Below are 22324 nucleotides of genomic sequence, written 5' to 3' on the forward strand. Positions count from 1 at the left end.
GTCAAAGGGGCACCATTCATGCACAGGTTTGCTTTGAGTGATTATTTTTCCCGCCATCAAATGCATGCTAAAACAAAGCTAGGTTTGATTCTCCCATGACAAAGGCACTCACTTAGCGCTGGAGTTTAACCCCGTACGCTCCTCAGTGGCCTCCCACTGCTCCTCAGACTGAGGGAGGATTAAATGCACTGAATGAATTTCCTTGCGAGGATCAGTGAAGACCGGCTTAACTTAATTGTTTAGTAATGTGTCAGAATTTGGTCTAAATGTGGTGGTGAGGTGGTGTCCAAAACCCAAACATTAGATTGGTTTACATGTTTTAAAACCAAACAAAGCAGCAAATCAAGAGAAATATGTTTCAAATGTGACCAAAATTCATGTTCGGGGAAAGGACTTGTTACATTTCTGGCGGCATTTCATTAATTTCTTGTTTCAGATGAAAAAAATAAGATGAAAACAAGGTGATGGATGGTAGAAGATAAAAGCCGATAGCAGTGGAAAGATGAAGAGGGCGAAAGCAGTTCATCACACCGTGAGGGAGCGAGAGCGTGAACTCGCCGAGTTTTTCCACTGAGAAATGGTTTTGTGTAAATTCTCCCGGTTTTGTGCTCGGATCTCTGTCCTGTTTGATCCTCCCCTCTTTATTTTCCTCTGACCCCCACTTACCCCTTCCCCCTCTGTAGTGTCTCTCTTACTCCCCCCCCTCCCTCCCTGTTTTGTACTCCTTTTTTTGTCTTGCTCCTCTCTTTTCATGCTCTTTGTTGGATCCTTCAGGCTGGACACATTCCTCCCTAAGTCTTCTTTTCATCCAGTCCTTTTAAAAATCTTTCTTCACAAATGATTTCTTACACACACACACACACATATGTCGGGTATTCATATCTTGGGGACATCGCATTGACATAATTCTTTCCCTAACCCTTAACCATAACCCTGACACTAAAAGCACGTTTTGAGTCTCAAAAATGCCTTCAAACTTGTGGGGACCAGGCTTTTGGTCCCCACAAAGATATGAAAACATGCTCACACACACACAGACACACATTCACATGATAAGTAGCTTCAAGCAGAAAACTCTCCAGCCAGATTTAACGCAGCGACGACTGAAGTCAGGAGAAGAAAAAGACAAGAAAAGCGTGACAAAGAGGGAGAAACTGAGGCTGTCGTCCATGCTTCTGCTATTCTTTCATGTTTGATCCTGTAAAATTACAGTATTAAAGTGAAAATTAAAGTTTACAGACATACTATAATCTGCAACAACAGTTACAACTAAAAATGATTTTAGTGTCCCGTATACGTAAAATACACTTCGCAGCATGATTCTGTTTGTCCACAGTTTTTTGACTTGCGTGAAGTGGAAAGTCAGAGTGAACCTTTACTGGGATTTTTTGTTTGTGGTGTTGACATGTTTGATGAAGCCGTGTGAAGCAGAGAAAGATGTGGGCTGCAAAGTAAGAGAGCCTGTGAGGGACATAGAGGGAGACGGCTCGCTGTGTCATTGAGTTTATTCTGTGAAAAAAGCAAACACTAAGAGAATGGAGAGAAAACATTTGCTGTCTGTTTATAAATAGGAATGAATACACTCTCCACCCACTGTGAAACATACACACACACACACACACACACACACACACACACACACACACACACACACACACACACACACACACACACACACACACACACACACACAGCTTTGTATTGACCAGCAGAAGCTGCCTTCTTTGGACTCTAATCTACTGGACGTCACGACTGATTTATCTCCACTGCAGGGTGTGTGTGTGTGTGTGTGTGTGTAGGTGTGTGTGTGTGTGTGATGTATCCATCATGTTTATGCCTCACATCATGTTTTCCGGTGTGTGTGCTAATATTAGTCATGGTACAGTAAGAGGTGCAGTGTGTATCTGAGGTATTGACTGAATTTATAGTGTGTGTGCATTAAGCCTCGTCATTAGAGGATGGACTTTCCACTGAAGGTGCTGCAGTGCACCCTGGGATTGCATCCGATGCTTTACGCCAGCGTTTTGAGGCTGTCTTCACTTTGGCTCTCGGAGCTTCAGCCCTGTCGTTGCCCTCTTCTTCCTCTCTGCTCATTCTGTTGCTGTATTATTAGTCAGCTGTGTCACTTCACATCTTCTATTTCATTTCCGCCAACGTGGTGCTGTGCACAGAGTCAGCCTGCATTTCTACATGAATCAGAACTGATTATTACGCAGTGCTACTAACAGAAGTTGAGGTCATTTCCATTGGAGGAAAATCACAGCAGGCAGAATCTGTGGGCTGCGTCCGCCAATCGTAGTTCAGTTTGTCTCCACTGGTGTCAGTGTGTTTGACTTTGGGCCCAAAGATTTAATGGTAGACTGCTGGTTCCACCCTTTTGACACCAACACCAGTTTTTTATTTTAGTTTTAAGCTTTAAACTGGTTCTACAGTGGGCACCAGCATCACATCAGAGTCCATAGAGTCAAAAAATAAGAGTTTCCCACAGAGTTTGATCGTGTTTGTGGTGATAGCACAGCGCTGTGTATGCGAGCACCTACGCGTTCTTAAATGAAAACAATACCACTGGTGACAATTATAAATAATACGTTTATGTTGCCGTGGACAAACTCTTGGCTGACGCGTTTTCTCTGCTGCTCGCCGAGGCAGTCAAAGATGGCTGAGTTCTACCACAGGATGTGCAACTCACTGCTGAGGCAGATGATTAAACACTCGGGTATTTATTCATCTCAAAATGCTTGGCAAATAGTCACAGTACAGCTGAAAGAAAGAGATTTAACTGAAGCATGTATCTGATGCGCTGTAACCTAATGCTGAAGTATCTGCACAAGGTTAAATTATTGATATGATGTGAATGAAAGTTTCATTGGGACTGAAACTGACCTGAAAGGCTCTCGCTCTGCTGGAGCTACTCTGACTGCAAAGTTACCTCCTTCACAAATCATATTTGAGGAGTTCAGACCCACACAGTTCAGATTTCTCATTAAGCAACTCACCGGCCAGCATCACCGCCGTCACCCATCATCAGTCAGTCATATTCACGCGCATGTCCTTCTGTCCCATCTCTTCCCTCGTGTCTTGTAGTTTCTTCCAGCTCGTAAAGCTGACAGAGTTTGCTTTGAACAGCCATTCAGTCTCAGCCAGTGAGTCGACACTGACCAGCGACAGCCTCTCTGATTCACACCTCTGCTATGATGTCAGACAGAGTCGGACTTCTGTCGTGCTCTTCCCCTCCTCATCCTCTTTCTTCTGCTTTGTGTTAACTGTAAACCAACTTTACCTCCACGTTCTTCTGTGACAGCAATCAATACTGCTTCATCAGTATTGATTGCTGATAATGCATTCACAGCCAGCGCCCATGAAGACTAAAAAGTGCATTTTTCTCATGCAGTCCATGGCTGCAGACTCCTGTTTCTTAGCTTTATCTTTAAGGCCTCTGACGGTGTGATAGTTTCTTCCTGTTTGTTCCTCCTCCAGCCGCCCACTTTTCCCATAAAACCAAACTGACCTCAGACGGTCGATCCATCAGACGGTGACTCACAGCTACAGGTATCTGTAGAACAAAGACGGGAACACATATATTTCCCTACAGTTTACACTTTAACAACCGTTTTGGACTCGTGTCAAACTCAAAGCCCGGGACCACAAAAGATTAAATCTTGATTATTTTAATCTGACTAAATGGTGTAATAGCTGGCAGCTTGGTTTGCTGAGGTCTGTATGTGAAGCCAGTATGTGTATGAAGGCTATGCAGCAATATTACCAGAATATATTTATATATACAATATATAATCCAGTAAAAATAAATGGTTGAGGTTATTCGAGATCAGACAGCTGATTGAAACATCTGGTAAAAACACCTTTGTGTGTGTCAAAATTAACAGTTTAAATAATGTTTGTTTCTCTGCTGTTTCCAGTTTGTGAGGAATAGGAGTGCAGATTTCAGTAATATTGTTTTAATACTGTTGATGTGACCTGCCTGCAGCTCTAACAGGTACATGAGCTGGAGCTTCTTTATCAAACAAACAGTAAACCTCCCAAAAGCTTTGAACACTATCATCAAACCTCCTCTTCTACGTGTCGAATGGTATTGATTAATCTACTAATGTCAGTTTTACTGAAGCAGAGGTGCTGCAGAGCTGGAGGAAACACACAGAAAGTTGTGGCGGGTGGAACCATGTGTGGTGTTAAGGTCAGAGATAGCAGGTCTCCCTGCTGGGGGTCTTAATGTGACCTTGTAATCCATGTCAGTATTGATTATGTAGAGGTGTGTGTGTGTGTGTGTGTGTGTGTGTGTGTGTGTGTGTGACTAACGATCGAGGACATTCAACTAAAGAATAATCCCCAACAACAAGGACTCCAAAGACGGTTTATGTGGCATGCCAAAACACACCCTACAAAATCCAATAAAGTTACACACACACACACACACACACACACACACACACACACACACACACACACACACACACACACACACACACACACATGCAGAAACCCTCAGTTTGACTCTGAGTCTTGAGATAACTTTTATTTCAGTGTACAAACACAAGCTCAGACTGTTACTATGTTACTGACTGTTACAGAAAGCCCAAGTTTTTATTCTTTTATACCAATTACTTTCATTTTTGTTAAAATAAATAGTAAGACAAATGCAGACATATATCAGTGCAGAAAAAACACAAAGTGATGTTTTTTCTGAAGAGTTAAAAAGTATTCTTTATTCAGAAAATCAGAAACTTCTGGCATATCAGAAGCTGCAGACTCAGACTTATTATTTTTACTGTTATATCATGAAAATGTTCACCTTTGTTTTCTTTTGGTAGGTCTGCTGTCATTAATTTTCAGGTCCACACAGCCCTTTCCTTAAGTTAAACAAACACTAAAAGTTAAAAAAAAGTGAAAGTTCATGTTGAGGGTCCTTGATGTGCAGAAAAATGCCGTCATATGGGAGTAAAAACAGACTGAAAATGGACCAAATGGCAGTCAAGAGAACATCTTAGATCATCTATCCACAACACGAGGTTAGTCATTAATGTGTCGCTGTGTGGTTTGGAGTCCTCACTATAAAAACATCCTGGTCCTTTGCTTTAGGTCCACACTGAAAGGCTTGAGAGTGATTCTCTTCTGCTCTGTTACACCGTGTGATTTTAAAAATGTAAAGAAGTGCAGCACATGAATCTGAGGCTAGATTTTTGTCTTTGATTAGATCATTTTCCTCCCAACCTTATGTGAAACTCTGATTTATCTCTGGAGTCATAGTGAACCATTTAATCTGAAGTCAAAGTGACAGGACCGGTGCGCCGTGAAAACCAAGTAAAGCTGAAACCAAAATAAAAACTACAAGAACAGAAAGACACGAGAGATGAAACAGACAGTTTGAGTTTTCTTTTTTTATGTGTTGCATTAAATCGGATGATTACAGCTGAGTGTAACAGAAACCTTTAAGACGTGAATTATAAAAATTTTTTTTTGCAGTGATAAACAAATAAAAACAAGTGGATATTCTGGATGTTATAAATATGTGTCTGTAAAATAACTGTCTACCAGAAAATGTCACGATCATGAGTTGAATTGTTTTATTTTGAAAGTCTTCTCTGATAAAGGTCAGAGTTACGTGACAGAGAAAAAGCAGAGAGACTGTGACGCTGGTTCGGTCTGACAGTGAGTGCAGGCGAGACCACGATCACGACCCAGTTTGTCCAGTAAAGCCTGAGCTGATCTTTTCTCATGTCAGTCAACCTCCAAACCTCCAGAGTCTTTGAAGGGCTGGTTGATACTTGTTTAACTGGTCATTTTCCAGCCAGTCAACTCTCTGAGGTGATTAATGGCCTCCTCCTCTTCCTCCCCCTCCTCCTTTCTTCTGAGTCTGATTCTTCCTCAGTTTTTTTTTGGTATTGTGGATTTTTTACGAAGGCTTGATTTTGACTTTAAAGGCTGACAAAGAGTGTGTTTATTTTAAAACACAAGAAAAGCTGCAGCCTCTGCAGTATTTGAGGAATGAGAACGAGTATAGCAGTGAGCGGACATGCAGCAGGGACTCTTGGATGTGTGGACATAGAGGAGCTGGGGATCGAACGGTCTGTGATTAGTGGACGGCCCGCCTCACCTCCTGATCAGCACCTCCATCAGTCACTGAATCACTGAAATATAAACGATCAGAGGCGGGGCAGAGCGAGGAGAGACCGTCTGAATGATCTCAGTGGGTAAAAGACCAAATTGATTATGGATGTTTTTTAAGTCAGCACAGATCCTCCCTCACACACACACACACACACACACACACACACAACCTGCTCCATACCGCCATCTGTGCAGCCCCGCCTCAGCATATTGCTTCAGGGCCAACTGAGGCCACAGTGTGTGTGTGTGTGTGTTGGGAGAAGGAGGGAGGGTGGGGTTTTGGGATGTAATGCCTTGCTTACAATAACCTGAATAATCTATGTACTCCACACACACACACACACACACAGAGTCAGGTGGATGGATAGTTAATCACATCCTGTGTGTGTGTGGATGTGTGAAGGCAGGCAGCATGGGGGAAGAGTCACTACTGAAATATTGATATTTTAAGGTAATGATCCCAAAATCTGCTTTCTCACATGAACTTTTTGGATAATCTGCCCGGGACTGAGCAGCAACTTTAAAAACTGCAGTTCCTCTAATGGCCACTTGAGGCTCCAAATCGATCCCCTTATTACGTCTTTACAATAGAAATAAAGATGTCCGCACGCTGATGCACAGAACAGCTTAGGCCTCTGTCGATAGTTTCCTCCTTCATATCTGCACGGTGGGAGGATTTTATTGTAAGTCTTCTATTCTGATTTATTCAAGGCTTACAACGTAACTTTTGGGGCGTGGCTGCTTTGATTGACAGATGTTGCTCTCTGCTAAGCTCCACCTCCACTAACTGGAATCACTGGACCTCTTGACCGTTTAGTTTCAGTCATCTACCAAATTATGAGACATGCAGGATGTTTGTGACCCACACAGTCCTACAGACTGGTTGGTGATCCCATGGCAACCGCTGGTCACTAGGGAAAAATACATATTCCACAACCTCCTGGGCGGGGGTCGCTGGAGGTCGCTATGTGTTGCAAAGAGGGTGCTGTGCTCTATTCTGATTGCACTCAGACAATACCACCACAAAAGCGCAGATATAGGAAGAGAGGAAGTGAGACCTGGAAGCAAAGGCATTGCCGAGTGTTAAGTTTTTTCCTCAAAGCCTCATGTTTTCAAACTGTTCCAACATGTCCCTCTATATATCTGAGCTGCTTCTGTACTCATATAGCATTAAAACGACAGTAAGAACTAACACGATGATATACTTTACTTTACACTGACTAGCTGATATCTAGTTTGCTGACTGAGCTCACCAGTATTGGATGGTAACTTCAAGCTAGTCGTTCTCCCTACAGCCAAAGTCTTTTTTTGGGGGGGGAAACAGGTGAGGTCACCCCCTACTGGTCATTATAAAGAACACAAGTGTAAGGCTTGATTTTCCAAACCTGGGGGCTCTTTTATACAGTCTTTTTGTCCAAATGTGGTAACTTCAGCCTCCCAACAATTAAAGTGGTAGCTGCCCCTTTTGCAGATCTGGGTTTAGCACATGTGACACCTGACATTTGTAATTTGGCAAACACCTCTATGTCAGGTAAAGTTTGGAAGGTTCATGGCTGTTGTGTGTGTGTGAAAAGTATTTAAAGTCATTTGAATGAAATATTAAACCCATGTTTTGGGGTTTGACGTGTGGTTTTTTTGGCTAAATCGTGTTAAATGTCGCATTAAAAGAGCCCGCTGTGATTTTTCAGTATAACAGCAAAAACACGCGATTGAATTAAGGCCCTGCTGCTTCCACTCGTGTAGAACGCTTTGCTCTGTTGTCCCAAATCAGTTTTTTCAGATTGGAGTCATGTTTCTTTTATCTGGACGTCTGTAAAAACCACATGGAAACTTCAGCCACATTCTGGTGGTTTGAAATCCAGCTAAAGTGGATTTTTTAGAGATGTGGCTCAGTCCTGGATTCACATTAGTCTGTATGTAATGTCACGTACAAAGCAGCACATCCCAACCACAGCCACCCAGCTGTGACTGCTGCGTTAAACGTGGCTGTGTAAACTGACGTACTCCGTCATTTAGGCTTTGCTCTGCTGTTACTTTGCTGTTTAGGGTCTGGAAAAATACGCCGTGGGTTATCATGCAACACCAGCGTCATTACAGCACCCAGAATATCCAGCCTGACCACAGTCAAATAACTAAACAAGAGCAGACCGATGCTGCATACCTCTGCCAGGCCTGAATAATCCCCCCACACCACTCAGAGAAGTAAGAAACCACAGGAGGAGAGGACCCAAACTCAGCACAGTGTGGGGCAGATTAAAATCCAGATTGTCCAAACTTTAGCTGCAGGCAGTGGTCAGTCAGTGTAGGTGACATCACAGGCGAGCGGCAGGGAAACGTCCAGTAAACAGTTTAAAGGTCAAACATGAGATTGACTTGAGCGGGCCACTTCTGTCCTTCCAGCAGCGATACCTGCAGGGCACTCAGCATTTACTCCACGGCATTTAAGGCCAAGCTTTAGTTACTAATTATTTTAGATTCAGCTAGCAGTAATTATGGTAATTAAATGAGCTTTTTTATCGTCACTAAAAATATACAAAGGCCCTGATCTACAAGCCTGGTGTCACAGACATTGCTTGACACAGGCAACTAAATACACAGATAAATGTACATGCGTTTGTTTTTTTACACATTGTGAGGAGTCGCCTGTGTTTTAGTGAAAAAAGTTCTGTTATCATTAAATCTTAAGTTCAAAACTTGGTTTGAAGTTAAGTTAGTCTGCAGGATATGAATATATGTCTTTGCAATGTCCTCTGGAGAGGTGTGTGTGTGTGTGTGTGTGTGTGTGTGTGCATATGTGTGTGTGTGTGTGTGTGTATATGTGTGTGTGTGTGTGTGTGTGTGTGTGTGCCCCCTGCCAAGATGCAGTCTGTTATTTGGTCACGCACTCCTTTTTTCCTTTCACCCACTCTCTTCCCTTCGTTCTCTTTTCTTCCCCTACCTGCATCCTCTTTTTATCTGCTCTCTTCTTCTTCTTCTTCTTCTTCTTCTTCTTCTTCTTTGTCTTTGTATCTCTTATTCCAGCCCACTCAGGCCCGTCGTGCCCTTCGTTCATGCAGAAGAAAACCACCATCCCCCCTCCTCTCCCCTCTCTTTTTCTCTTCGTCTTTCCTTTATTTTATATTTGGCCACGTTCTCTTCTTCTAAATTACCATCTGTCCTCTGACGACCACACACAAACACAAACACACTCACACTGATTGCCACCTGACAAAAGACTTTAAGGTTTCTGCATAAAAGCCTTGACACGCTCTCTGCTGTTCAGATGTGATTCATAATGTTGAAGTTTTCTGCTCAGTTAGAAAAAGTGCTTCTTGCTTGGGACTATTTTCAGTAGCGTAATAATCCACCATTGTTGTTTTAATGCATTTCTCTACCGTCAGAGCAGAATATGTGGGAGTGAGTCTACTGTGTGTGTGTGTGTGTGTGTGTGTGTGTGTGTGTGTGTGTGTGTACGGGTTCGTACTATCCTGGTGGGGACCAAAATCTGACTTTTACTATCCTGGTGGGGACTTTCTGCACCGTGGGGACCAAAATCCAGGTCCCCTCGGGGTTGAAAGCAATTTTCACACTCAAAATGCGGTTTTACTGTCAGGGTTACAATTAGGTTATGGTTAGGTTTAGGGTAAGGGTTAGGGTTAGGCATTCATTTTTAATGGTTAGGGTTAGGGTAAGGGGCTAGGGAAAGCATTATGTCAATGGGATGTCCCCACGAGGATAGCAAACCAGACTGTGTGTGTGTGTGTGTGTGTGTGTGTGTGTGTGTGTGTGTGTGAATTAACCTGTCACCCGGTCCAACAGTGTAGCTGATTGATGTATTTTAATATAATGGAGCTGTGTAGCACAGACTAATGGCTTTAATACACACAATACTTGTTATTGTAATGTGAACAACAGGAAAAGATGGACTCTTTATATGTCTGTATATAAAACACAGAGGTAGCTTCTGGGCTTGCAAAGTGAAGTTTCTAATGACCAGCAGGGGGCGACTCCACTGGTTGGTGACCCACAAAGGGCACTGTCGATTTTCAGAAAAATCAAAGGATTGATTTTAAGTCTGCCTTATTTTCCAAAAAAACACGGTAATAACGACGGCCCACTTGCATGCTCTACCAAAAACTGTGCTTTGTTGTGTATCTGACGGACGAAAGCCGAACCAGTTCCACACCACTGAAGTTGCAGCATTTTTACAAACCAATTCTGGTTCATCTGTTTCATTCAACGATCCACTTTCGCCCTTCTCATTCTCTGTCGCCGCCGTGCTTTTTCCACCATGTGCATGTGAAAACAAAGGCACTGCGCATGCACGTTTTACCCATATTCTATTGCGATATTTCATTTTCTTATCATTGCCCAACATTATACCGGTATTACTGTGAACAGTATGATATGGCCCTACATGGAAGCACCATGTGTAAATTTGGTTTAGGAGGGGCAGCCAATCCTAAAAAGGTTAGCTTAAATGCAGTAGGAAGTGAGCTAAAACAGCTTCAGTCAGTCAGAGGTTGAGCTGAAGCCCAGTATAAGAAATCAGACAAAAGATATAAGAAGGATTATTTTGCACTGTGAGTCGTGCAAAACTGCTTCTCAGTCCAATAATAAAAACACAAAATAAAAGACGGAAGCTGCTTTAGATAAAGAAGGAACAGAAGCGTCAGGGTGTGCTGTGCAAACCAGGGACTCTCCTGAGGTGGAAACTTCAAAGACCCAAATTATAATGGGTGTGGTTCAGACGTTTGTGTGGCTGTGTGTGTGTGAACATGAATACAGACTGTGTGGGGTAGACACTGATACATGCACATGTATCCATGCATCCATGCATGCTGTCAAACCTGTGAAAATATGTTAAAATATACATTTGAAGTCTGGGCCTGGGGGTTTGTCTCATTACCATGACGACATGATTTTGGAGTCAGCTGCAGGCAGACGAGACAGAATTTGATCTCTTTGTGGTGATGTCTCAAACCGGTTCAGACTCTTCACGCTGCTGTTTGTCGGGACTTTTGCAGACGTGTTTTTTCCTTCTTTGTTCTTTATCCAGAAGGCTGCAGTAACGCCTCCATCTGTCTTCTCATCTGTCCCTTTGTCTCTCCCTGTTTAGATTCCTTGTTTATGTCATGCCTCCTCTAATATCTGACACCGAGAGCTTGTCGGGTGTGTGCAGTGTTTAGTGTTTGTTGTAACAGCGGGAGCTCCAGGAGCAGCTGGGGGGGAGCTCCGTGGCCTCCCACTGCCAAGCGCACTGAGCTCTGCTGGGCTACGACTGGGGCGGATCCCCCCTGCTGGGTGTGCAAGTTCAGCTAAATGTTTAACCCATTTGTGCAACATCCTCCGGCATGTTTATTTACATGCAGAAAAAAGCAGAACTTGTGCATTTTGCTTCCCATGTTCAGGCGAAAACCTGCCTGACATGAAATGAACATTTGATTCATTCCAAATCCTAAAATGGAATTTTTACCTCTGAGGTAACTCTGCTTACACTAGGCAACCTGTAACAAACCCTTCTGAAACCCTCCGCCAAAGCTTACACCACAACCTGATGTGCACTTCTAGAGATGTATGTACACAGTGTGTGCGCTGTTGCCTGTGATGACTGTGATTGGTCAGTGTGATTGGAGGCATTTCTGTCTACTTCTTCTTCTGCCACCATTTTTTCAAATCAAGAGAGAAGAGAGAAAACCACCTGCCCGAAATTGCAGATCAGTATAGGCACAGCATGCACACGTGTAAATGCTAATAATGGTGTCAGGCACGTGGCTGCTGCACAGATTCAACAAAGTCAGAATTAAGTTTAAAGGGCATCCGTGCAGGAAGTGACTATAGAAAGTCAATGACGTGCAGCAACTTTAGGCAACCACAGGCAGAATGACAGTAGATGAGTAAAGCTTTTCTCGACTATGAGTAAAGGTGATTGAAGTGACTACCAATGAGAGAATGGCTATGATGACATCAACAATGAGGAGACAACATTCACAGCTTTGGTTCCTACCACAAAGAAAGAAACAGCAGCTACAAAAATGTAAGAGCAGCTTGTTAAAATCAAACCACCCTGAACTCAACAGTCCATGAGAAGTCAGAAATTACAAAGACTGATATTAAAAAGATGATGTATGCATCCTCCAGACACGGGGTACACATTTATATGACTGAACATCACAGGCAAGTCGTTCACAAGTGGATACATGTATCCAAATTGTTGAATATACTCTTTTAAGTGGGTTATCTGCTGTTCAGAAGGTTATTGGTTTGGTCCTCAGCTCCTCAGATTAATTGCTCCAACAAACATGTACATCAACTTTTGAAAGGTTGTTTCAGATATCTGCTGCACGAGGCCGGCGGGGCATGATCTCACTGCGAGGGACACTGAAGGCGTGGGGGCGGCGTGGATCATCCTCATTAAGTACAGGGCAGTGCCAGCGAGGAGCGAATGCTTTTGGTGATCCATGATTTCACATCTACTGCTTGTGTCACTCAGAAACTCTTGAGGTGCAATACCCACATCATGGTTACCATGGCAGCCAGGGGCGACTGGCTCCTGGCTGTTAGCAACAAATCGATCCTTAAACCTCTGCTTTTGTCTTAAGTGGCCCGCTTTTTTTTTTCACATTTCTTCTCTGACCTCTAGCAACACAAAAAGCCTTTTTCTGATCGTCCCGGACATCATGATGTTTTCTTTTACTCGTTTCCTATTTTTCTGCCACCACAGTATACACGCAGTAATGAAACTGTGACATCCACCCAAAATTGGTCTGTGAGAGGAAATAAAACACAAGAAAACACTCAGTTCACAGGATGCATCATAAAAACTTTACTACAGGGCGGCGCGATAATTTAGTAATGCAGCCGTTCAGTTCCCGTTTCTCATAAATCTTTACCGACAGTGACGATAAAAAAGATACAAGGAGGGGGGCAAAGTGAAACCTCGGTGATGTGCAGGACGAGTCAGAGGGGAGTTATCTGTATGCGTGCTGATACGGCACTTCCAGGAAGCACTGACACTTAATGGCAGCTGTCTCTTGAGGTGTTTGTGGGTATATCTCCATAATGTAAGCTTCCCTGTGTGGACACACACGTATTCATCATCTGTTTGTGTTTGTGTGTGTTAGATGACATGATTGACTCCAAATTCCCAGAAAAATATTCAGCCGCTGTTTATTTCCTTTTTAATCGCTGATCAGATCAAGCCGATGAGGTAGACTGTCACTGTTTCTGGTTAGCTGCTGCCAGACTTTACTCAGCTTCAGTCTGGGAGTTTAAGAGAAACATGAGGTTTTTATGCTGTTAAATATTAACGCCGTCTATTGTAACGTTACCTATGGATGGAACTGCTGATGTTAGTTGTGCTGAAACAAAATCCTTAATAAACACCGGGGTGCTGGTCTTTAAGATGCTTCACCACGTTTGTTGTGCTGCTGTTCATGTGTTCGGCTGCTAGTGGGGGGAGGGGCTGTGGGAGGATGAGTGTTAAATGAGCATCAAACCCGACGGTGATTTTTACTGTCAATTACAATCTGAGTATCACCTTTTTTGCTAACCCTACTCGGTACATGTGCTACCTGAAAAAAACATTCCTTTGGATTTTCTGATTTTTGTTTTTAAAGGTACCAGAAGTATTAATTAGATACATGTTTTAAAGAGATGGCGATGATGAATGAGTGAGATTCACAGAAGTGATGGTGCTCGCCCCCTGAAGAGGTTTTAACTCATAAACTGTACATAAAAGATTGACATGTCACAGTGACATCATCCATTGTTATGTTTTTCTGCCAAAACGGGAGTGGCACAGTCACCTCACAGCAAGAAGGTCGTCGGTTTGAATCCACTGTCCTGCAGGAGTTTTTCTTCGTGGGTTTTCTCTGGGTGCTCTGGTTTCCTCCCACAATGTTTTTTTTCTTTGAGCTTTTTCTCCATGTTTCACCTTCACTTCCTCTTTCATCCACCTTGTCCGGGTAGCAGGCACTGTGCCTCAAGCCGATCCATATCGAGGGTATTTTAGATGATTTGATGTCCGATCAGATATCGATTGTCCAGTGTAGTTTTGTTGATGCCGCTCTCAGCTCACACTGCGAACGATTGGCGGTAACAAGCAGCGCGAAAGCAGCGCGAAAGCAGCGCGACGAAGAGGAAAAGGAAATGTTTTCACTGATATGATAAGATAAGAGAGCGAGGAAGTCGTCAGCTGGAGAAATCAATGTGTCGGACATGACAGCGCAGACAATTTGTGACTCACAGAATAGACACACGCTGTAATCATCCTCTGAGTGAGTGTGTGTGTGTGTGTGTTGTAATTCTTGATATCATAAAAGTTGTCTGACAGAGTGATATTTTCTTATCACTCAGACACGGGTGTGGTTGTGTGTTTGTGTGTGTGCGTGTGTGTGTGCGCAGCCCCTCCCCTCAGAGTAAACAAATGCTGTGTGTTGTTTGATTTTGTCGATACTCATTTTTTTCTTTTTTGAAAGTCTTGTTTTTAGATTTTTTTAAAGATATAAAAAAGTTTAATTCATAAAGAAAGATGGAGTTAGTTCATCTAACTTACACTTGTTCTCCACGCAAAACATAAAAGATCTCAGACGACCTGAGAGATCCAGGATTAAACCGCGTCTTTCCTGTAATAAACTCTGGGTTGACTCATCCAGTTGATAATCACGTCGCTGATCTGCTTCACTGAGCTCTGGAAACAGAATTAGAGTAGACGAGCTCGGAGATGAGCGCGTACTTTTTACAGTTTAGTTGTGTTAAAAAATGCTGGGACAGAAATCTTAAATAAAACCTAAAGGTCTCAGTAACAGAACCACATGCTGCAGAAAAGTCATAGTCCCTTCAGTCCTCCGTCATCTCGACCCAGAAAGCAGCCGTCACCCCCGCCCAGCTGTTCTGACCTGGGAGGCTTCCACCACCTGTTTCAGAATAAGACGTCAGGATTTCCTGTTCTTCAAAGATCCTCTCCTGGTGAGAGTGATCACGACAGGGCAAATTCAGATTTGTCTGTAGTTTAGGAGCTGTGGTGTGTAACCTCGCTGGGAAGACTCGACATTAAACTGAGTTTTTGTCCCGCAGGGAAAAGTTGGAGTCTGGAAAACCCTCTGAAACCTTGCTCACTCATCCTGTGGTTATTTTTAGAAGATCAATTAGTGTGTGTGTGTGTGTGTGTGTGTGTGTGTGTGTGTGTGTGTGTGCACCCTGCAGCAGACAGTGTGTGGCTTTGTTTGGTAACAGGTCTGTGCTGAAACTGACAGCACGGTCCGAAATATGAGACGTCCGCTCGTGTGTGTCTGTGCGATTCTGGGTTTGTGTTTCACAGAAAGACCAACAACAAAGACATCACCACACACACACACACACACACACACACACACACACACACACACACACACACACACACACACACACACACAGTGATTGCTTGTGTGTGTGCTGGCTGTAAACATACACACACTCTTGTGTTTGTGTGTGATAATGCCTGTGTGTGTTTTCACCCAGCAGACACAATAAAGAGTTGTGTGTTTGAAGTTTTCCTGTTGCCTTTCTAAAACATGTGTGTGAGTGTGTGTGTGTTTACTGTATGTCCCACTTCCTCATGTGACTCACCTTGTGACATCACACAGTGACATCACCGTCTATAGGAGGCAGGATTGGTCAAAAGGCTCACAGAGCCTCTCAGTCTCTGCTAGACTTTAACCCTCAGTCGATCCAACAGTTTCTCTTCGAGCAGAAAGATTTTCTCTTTGTTTGTTTGTTTGTTTGTGGATCACCTCTATGCTGTAAACATGTCTGTGTGCCTCTGCTAAGGTAAGAACCGCTTCATGAAGGACAAACCATCAGTTTTAGGATTTAAACATGAAAGCTTTCAATGATTTCAAGACTCAACCTTCATCTTCTCTCTGTTGTTATTGCATTCGAAGTCTTATTTTTGTGAATGGCTTATAAGGCTAATTTGTCCTCTGATAACTATGAAATATAACTTGACCTTGTAAATCTGAACCTTTTAGTTGTTGATGTAATCTTTAGGAAACAGTCATATTTACCCTTTGATGGAAAAAATGTAAAAATGATTTATGTGCATGCTGCTGTGTCACTCCCAGAGCAGCAGGCGATTAAAACTCAGTGGGAGGTTTTTATTGTCGTAACTGTTCGTATGTTTTCTTTTGTGAGTAAAACCTGAACAGTGGGCTGTGACAAAAATTCATTTTGAGGTGATTTGCTTCATTAGTGTCATTCTGATAACACCGAGTGTTTTCATTGATTGTTTTTTGGTCTTTTGCTTTGTGCTGTTCAACACTTTCACTCAGCCCTCTTTTCACGCATGAATAACAGTTTATTGCAGTCGTGATGATGCCTACACAGCTGTATAATATCTTATATAACGCTCATAATATTATCAGATTATTTTGATTAGGTCCACAGAGTTCATGTGAAAGAGGCCATAGCCTCTGTGCTGTCACACAGGAAATATAAGTCTGGTATCAAAATGTTGCTAAGATGGAGACCTTTCATGTTTAATTTACCTAAAGTTGAACTTTTTTGATGTTTTCTTCAGTGAATGATCAGAAAACAGATCAAACATCCAGAGTACCAAAGCTTGTTTCTATGAATCTGTGCTTTCATGTTGAAACTATGATGCATCCCATGATATTAAAGTTGGTTATAGAGAAAATAATTTTGAGCGAAAGTGAGATTTTGGCTTTAAATTGTGACCCACCTCTTTTTACTTTGAGAGCCTGAAACTCCGAGCATTTCATAGTATGAAGCTAAAATTTTGCAGTCGCTTAATTAAATACATTAGAAGTTGTATGTGTTAAAAAATGCTAGGAGACATAAAGCAAATTAAATGAACTTGTACCATGTTTTTGTGGTGGGTTGTTATAAATTTGGACATTTTAACACTGAAACCAGCCCTTCAGTGGGCTGGTTTCAGTCATTATGCAAATGTACTGTTTATAAGTTTGGGGAAACCTGCAGTCAGCTGAGACTGAAGAAGTCACTTGGATGAGTGATGAGATTTACTTACCTGGATGATTGAGCATGCATCAAGACCTGGAAGACGTGGGAATTGACTCACATTTGGAGTGAGCCTCCAGTGGACTTTAGAGGAACTGCAGGTTTTGTCCTGTGAGATACTGTGATGAGGTGCTTTACAAAATTTAGTGTCCTGTGCACAGGAAGCCTGGTTGAAAGCAGGGACAACAATTTAAACTTATTTCCAAACCTTTAAAAAATTGTTAAAAATGACTTGTCTTATAAAGAATCCATCAGACCCTGTCTGAGACACGGTGTTTTAACCCCTCCCCCTTTAAGTCAACATTCTTCCAATGGCTGCCCCTCATAAAAAGATTTCAACAGGAGTTGGGCGGGGCTTAAGTTGGGTGCTGAGTTGACACTTATGAAAGCTATGTAGTCTCTCTGACATCATAAAGAGCCAAGAGTAGCAAAAAACTGCCTGAACCAGAGTGTTTAGAGCAGGGATGTCACACTGAACTTACATGGGTTTGACCAGTGAAACTACAGGAACTGCAGGAAAAGTTCCAGTAGCTCCTCACCTGGATTGTCCTGTAATCATAAAATATAAAGTTTTGTTAATTCTCAGTAGAGGATAAGCCTGCGCTTGAAGCGGGGTGACGCGGTGCAGCTGTTATGAATGAGACATAGTCCAATAACTCCAGCTGTGCTTATCGTGTCTGTTTAAACCTTTATTGTTTCCATCGGTTGCATTTGTTGTTCAACAGTTCTCTTAGTATCCAACATCATTTAACATAAATCACAAACCGTTTGCTCTTTCTGACCAACAACACCTCACGCTAATTACATCCGTCTACCTTTAATGCTGCACCATTAAAAACACAAAGTGACCCCTAGTGGTGCACATAAGCTAACAACACAAAATAGCTCCTACAGTGGACCCACTGTAAAACAAAACAGGTATTTCCGTAGTATAGATGTGCATCACGTAATTACCTTGGTGTAGTGTGAATGACAGTGGGGGGGTTGGGAGTCTTTTTTAGTAGGAATAGCTTTAAAATCTTTGCTGGGACGATTCTGGGCCCCAGGCCTTATGTTTGACACCCCTGGTTTAGAGCATAAATAACTTTTATTTGTCTCACACTTGGTCTTTGTGCCCTACTTCAGTTCTGTCTGTGACAAGGTGTTTTATCTCCTCCCTTGAAATAAACTCCTGATCTGTCCCTGTTTGATATGAGGATCTGTCGCTGCAGCAGCGCATGCAGCAGCGCATGTATTAGTGAATTTGAAGGAAAACTATACATGCCAGTAAAAAATCTACCGTCTGCACGAATATCAGGGAAGTAGTGTTTAAAGTGCAGCATCTGGTCAGAGAAGCTGCTTCGCCCAAACCTGCAGCACTGGGTGAGATTAGGGTCGGATCAATTTCCCACCACAAACAAACCGCTGGAGAGTTTGTTTGACTTGGACTGAGGCTGCTTCCTCTCGCTGTGGCTGTGATAATCCACACCTGGGATCGATTGCCCAAAGAAACTGTACAAAGGGGGAGAAGAAAAGATTTACAGATTTGAAACATTCAGTTTTCTCTCTGTGTTTGCGGCAGTGCTGCTAAACTACTGAAACTGCCTTTTAAACAAGCTTTGATTTCACCTTAGCTACACCAAAACTGAGGGCGATACAGACACACAGCAGTTTGTTTATTCTTGTTACTGTGGGTTATTTCTATTTATAGTATGAATCGTGGTTTATTCGGAGTTTCTCTGACCTAAATAGACTGGCCTCGTGGGTTCCTGTGCCCAGTGGAGCATTTAGCCGAGCAGGTTGTGTTGTAGTCTGTGCGTGTGATTTTGTGTATTTTTGTATGAGGGCGTTGTGGTAAAACTGGTCATTAAAATGTCCGTCTTCTCCGCTCAGCTGTGTGGGCGCCTCCTCCAGGTTGTACATACAGAACGAAATGTGTGTGTGCGTGCGAGCGTGCGTGTGTGTGTGTTATCTTTTTACTAAGACTGCATTTAAGTTTGAGTCAGCACACGTGATGTTTTAGTCATCTTCCGACAAACTTCGCTCAGTGAGCAAATAGAAAAACTTAAAGTTTTCTATTTTTATTCGTACTGATTTTTCACACAATTTTGTTGTTTTTTATGATCAGTGATCTTCTATGATTAAAGCTGATTAAGCTAACAGTGTGGTGGAAACATTTAATCTCAGTGTTCATGGTTCTTTGTTTTCTCTTTATGAGAAACCACAAAACGTCTTGTAAAGAGTTTCAATTTACTGGGAAACGCGACCACGTGCGCTGAGCTGTAGAGACGGGAGATGCAGTGATATGAGATGTTGTTATGGGCGTTTTGACAGAAAATACAAACAGCATAATTAGTAAGTAGCTGATATTGTTTTTGTTCGTGTCAGATCAATAATGAGGAGCTGACAGATTTAAAACAAGTCCGTTATCGTCTGTAAGAAGAGTTTGTGTTTCTGTCCTTGACTTTGGCCTCTCTGGTGCACAGGAACGGTCGGCTGCAGCCTATCTGAAGATGTCTGATAATGGGGAGGTCGAGGACAAGCCCCCAGCTCCGCCCATGAGGAACACCAGCACCATGATTGGCTCCTGCAACAAGGACCCCGTCCCCCTCAACCACGGCTCCAAGCCCCTCCCTCCAAACCCAGAGGACAAGAAGAAGAAAGACCGCTCCATTCGATTCATCCTGACAGGAGGAGGCGATAAAAGTGAGTCGTGATGCCGCAGGGTGAATGTGTGCAAACTAAATAAATATCTACTGATATTAACAACAAATTAAACCCATAAGCTAACATATTCATCCCTGAAATAGAAGCTAGGGGTCATAAATATCTGTGAGAATCCATCAGACACTGAGACCTTTTTCCTGATCCACAGCTGATACTGAGTAACAGCTCATCAGCTTTAGTCCTGTAAAAAAAAGTAGAACATGGCGGCATGGCATGCAAAGTTACATCTACTCAAACTAAAAGACTTGGAACAGGGACTAAAGTGGAGATTTGAATGCACAGCTACACATTTCGGAGAAAACCACTGCAGTGATGGGGGGTGATGATTTGGGCAGTCACTGAGTCGACCGTGAGCTCCCCTGTATAACAAAATATTCAAAGAGTCAAATATGAGGCCATGAGTTAAAGTTTGGCCAATATTCAATCGTGCAACAGAACATTGATCCCAACGACAGCAGCAAATCTACAACAGACAGGAAGGCGGTAAAAATTGGATTAAAGCATTTAGTTTTTAAAGATAATCAGACAGAGTTGGTTGATTGTTACTCGTCTGCTGCTGGTTCTTTTTAGATCAGCAGTAAAGTATGTTTTTCTCCACCTAAACAAACTGTTGTGCATCTGTGGAGGAAAAACTGTTTTTGTTGATGTGCTTCACGTGCCCACACTTGGACACAGATTACCCATGATGCTTTGCAGGAAGCTGGTGGTCCTGCGTCAGTGTTAGTCCTCCCAGAGGAATCTGCTGTGTGTGATTCTCACTGGAGTTATGATTTCCCAGAAGATCTTCACACTCTTTCCAGCATACGGCGTCTCATGTGTTGGCTCGTTTTCTGAAGCACTCTGTTTCTGTACTTTTCTCTCTGTCTCCTCCTGATTTTCTCTCCCATGTTTTGCATGAACTTTTGTCCCGCTGTTTCTTTCTTTTCAGTGATCCTCTCTGGATTTAAGATCTTTTCAGGAATTTTAATGAACCTGAATCTCTTTGTTCCCCTCATGAAGGGCTGCATTTAGGATTTTCTGTTAGAGCCGGGATCATTATCGAAATGGTGCAACCAGCATCTCAGTTACTCCTCTGCAGCCTTTCAACGCCAAGTTAGAACTTGTTTTTGGGTCTGCCGCTCTTTAGTGTCTATTTATTCTAAACGGAAATAAATCCTGGGATAATCCAGAGTCCTTAAGGTGGAAAACTGTTCTGTGTTTTATTACAACACTTAAAAAAAATCAATCAGTGTGTTTGTTTTTTGTTCCTTTATCATTCAGCCTATAAGAGGAAGGAGCGCCCAGAGATCTCTCTGCCGTCAGACTTCGAACACACCATCCATGTTGGCTTTGATGCTGTTACCGGGGAGTTCACTGTAAGTGTGTGTGTGTGTGTGTGTGTGTGTGTGTGTGTGTGTGTGTGTGTGTGTGTGTGTGTGTGTGTGTGTGTGTGCACGTGCGCGTGTCTGTGTGTGTGTCTCCTCTCCTGTGTATAGAAAGAAAATTATCAGATTCAACCACAGTGTGTTTTGTGGTATTCGCTTCTGTTTACATCACTTTAATTGCTTACCAAAGGACCCGTGCTCATTGTTGTGTGTGTGTGTGTGTGTGTGTGTGTGTGTGTGTGTGTGTGTGTGTGTGTGTCTGTGAAACAGCTACTAACAGACACAAATGCTTGGCAAATGAACCTTTTTAAATAATCACTTTAGACAAAGACGCCTTGTTTCACTGACTCACTCGGTCCGCCTGACCAACTTCTCTTAGCTGGGAGTTAACTGTGTGTGTGTGTGTGTGTGTGTGTGTGTGTGTGTGTGTGTGTGTGTGTGTGTGTGTGTGTGTGTGTGTGTGTGTGTGTGTGTGGTTTCCTTTTCTGTAATCTGGGACACAGGTTTCCACACATCTACATGCAGATGAATATTCCTGCTCAAATTGATGTAATCTAAATATAATTTAGACAGTAAATACACAGATGGATGGTGGATGGATGGATGGATGGATGGATGGTGGATGGATGGATATCAGACATGATGGAACAGGAAGTGGAAGACTGTGTGCAATGGATTGATTCTGACAGGTGAGTAGACAGAGAGACAGAAAACAAGGAGATGTGACCCAGATCTGTGGCTGAAGTACAAATATGATAAGACTTCCTTAGGACTCGAAGAAGTGTGTGTGTGTGTGTGTGTGTGTGTGTGTGTGTGTGTGTGTGTTCCTTACTGGACGTCACTCGATGGTTTCTAGACTTCACATTTTGAAGCCTCAGCTTTACTATACTGGCTGCCACCATGTTCTTTTTTTGAAGCCAGAAGTGATCACTTGGGGTGGGGCGATACGTTATCAGCTAATGCTAAGTTTAGTTTAAGCTGCATTCATATCCACAACGCCGCTTTAAAATTGCTGAATGACCTTGAATGTTTCAGCCTGTTTAGGGAACACTCTCGTGCAGAGGGCCGTGTTTTTCACATTAGTTGGTGTTTCACAGAGATAGAAACTTATAATGGGAGCAGATGTTCTGTTA

General features: G+C 42.8%; 1 protein-coding gene across 5 annotated transcripts in view; it reads left to right on the forward strand.

Moving 5' to 3' along the window:
• pak1 (p21 protein (Cdc42/Rac)-activated kinase 1) overlaps nt 1-22324 on the forward strand; it is a 65435-nt gene that overhangs the window by 19060 nt on the left and 24051 nt on the right. For 4 of the 5 annotated variants that reach the window (XM_063493140.1, XM_063493142.1, XM_063493143.1 and 1 more), the window contains exons 3-4: nt 19587-19806; nt 21088-21182. In XM_063493140.1, the coding sequence (XP_063349210.1) occupies nt 19614-19806; nt 21088-21182 (288 nt within the window). In that variant the 5' untranslated portion in view covers nt 19587-19613. Of the gene's footprint in view, nt 1-15814; nt 15913-19586; nt 19807-21087; nt 21183-22324 lie in introns of those variants that run through there. The other variant, XM_063493141.1, reaches the window with a different exon arrangement.

The sequence above is a fragment of the Pelmatolapia mariae genome, linkage group LG14, assembly GCF_036321145.2.
Source record: "Pelmatolapia mariae isolate MD_Pm_ZW linkage group LG14, Pm_UMD_F_2, whole genome shotgun sequence".
NCBI classification, from domain to species: Eukaryota; Metazoa; Chordata; class Actinopteri; order Cichliformes; family Cichlidae; genus Pelmatolapia; species Pelmatolapia mariae.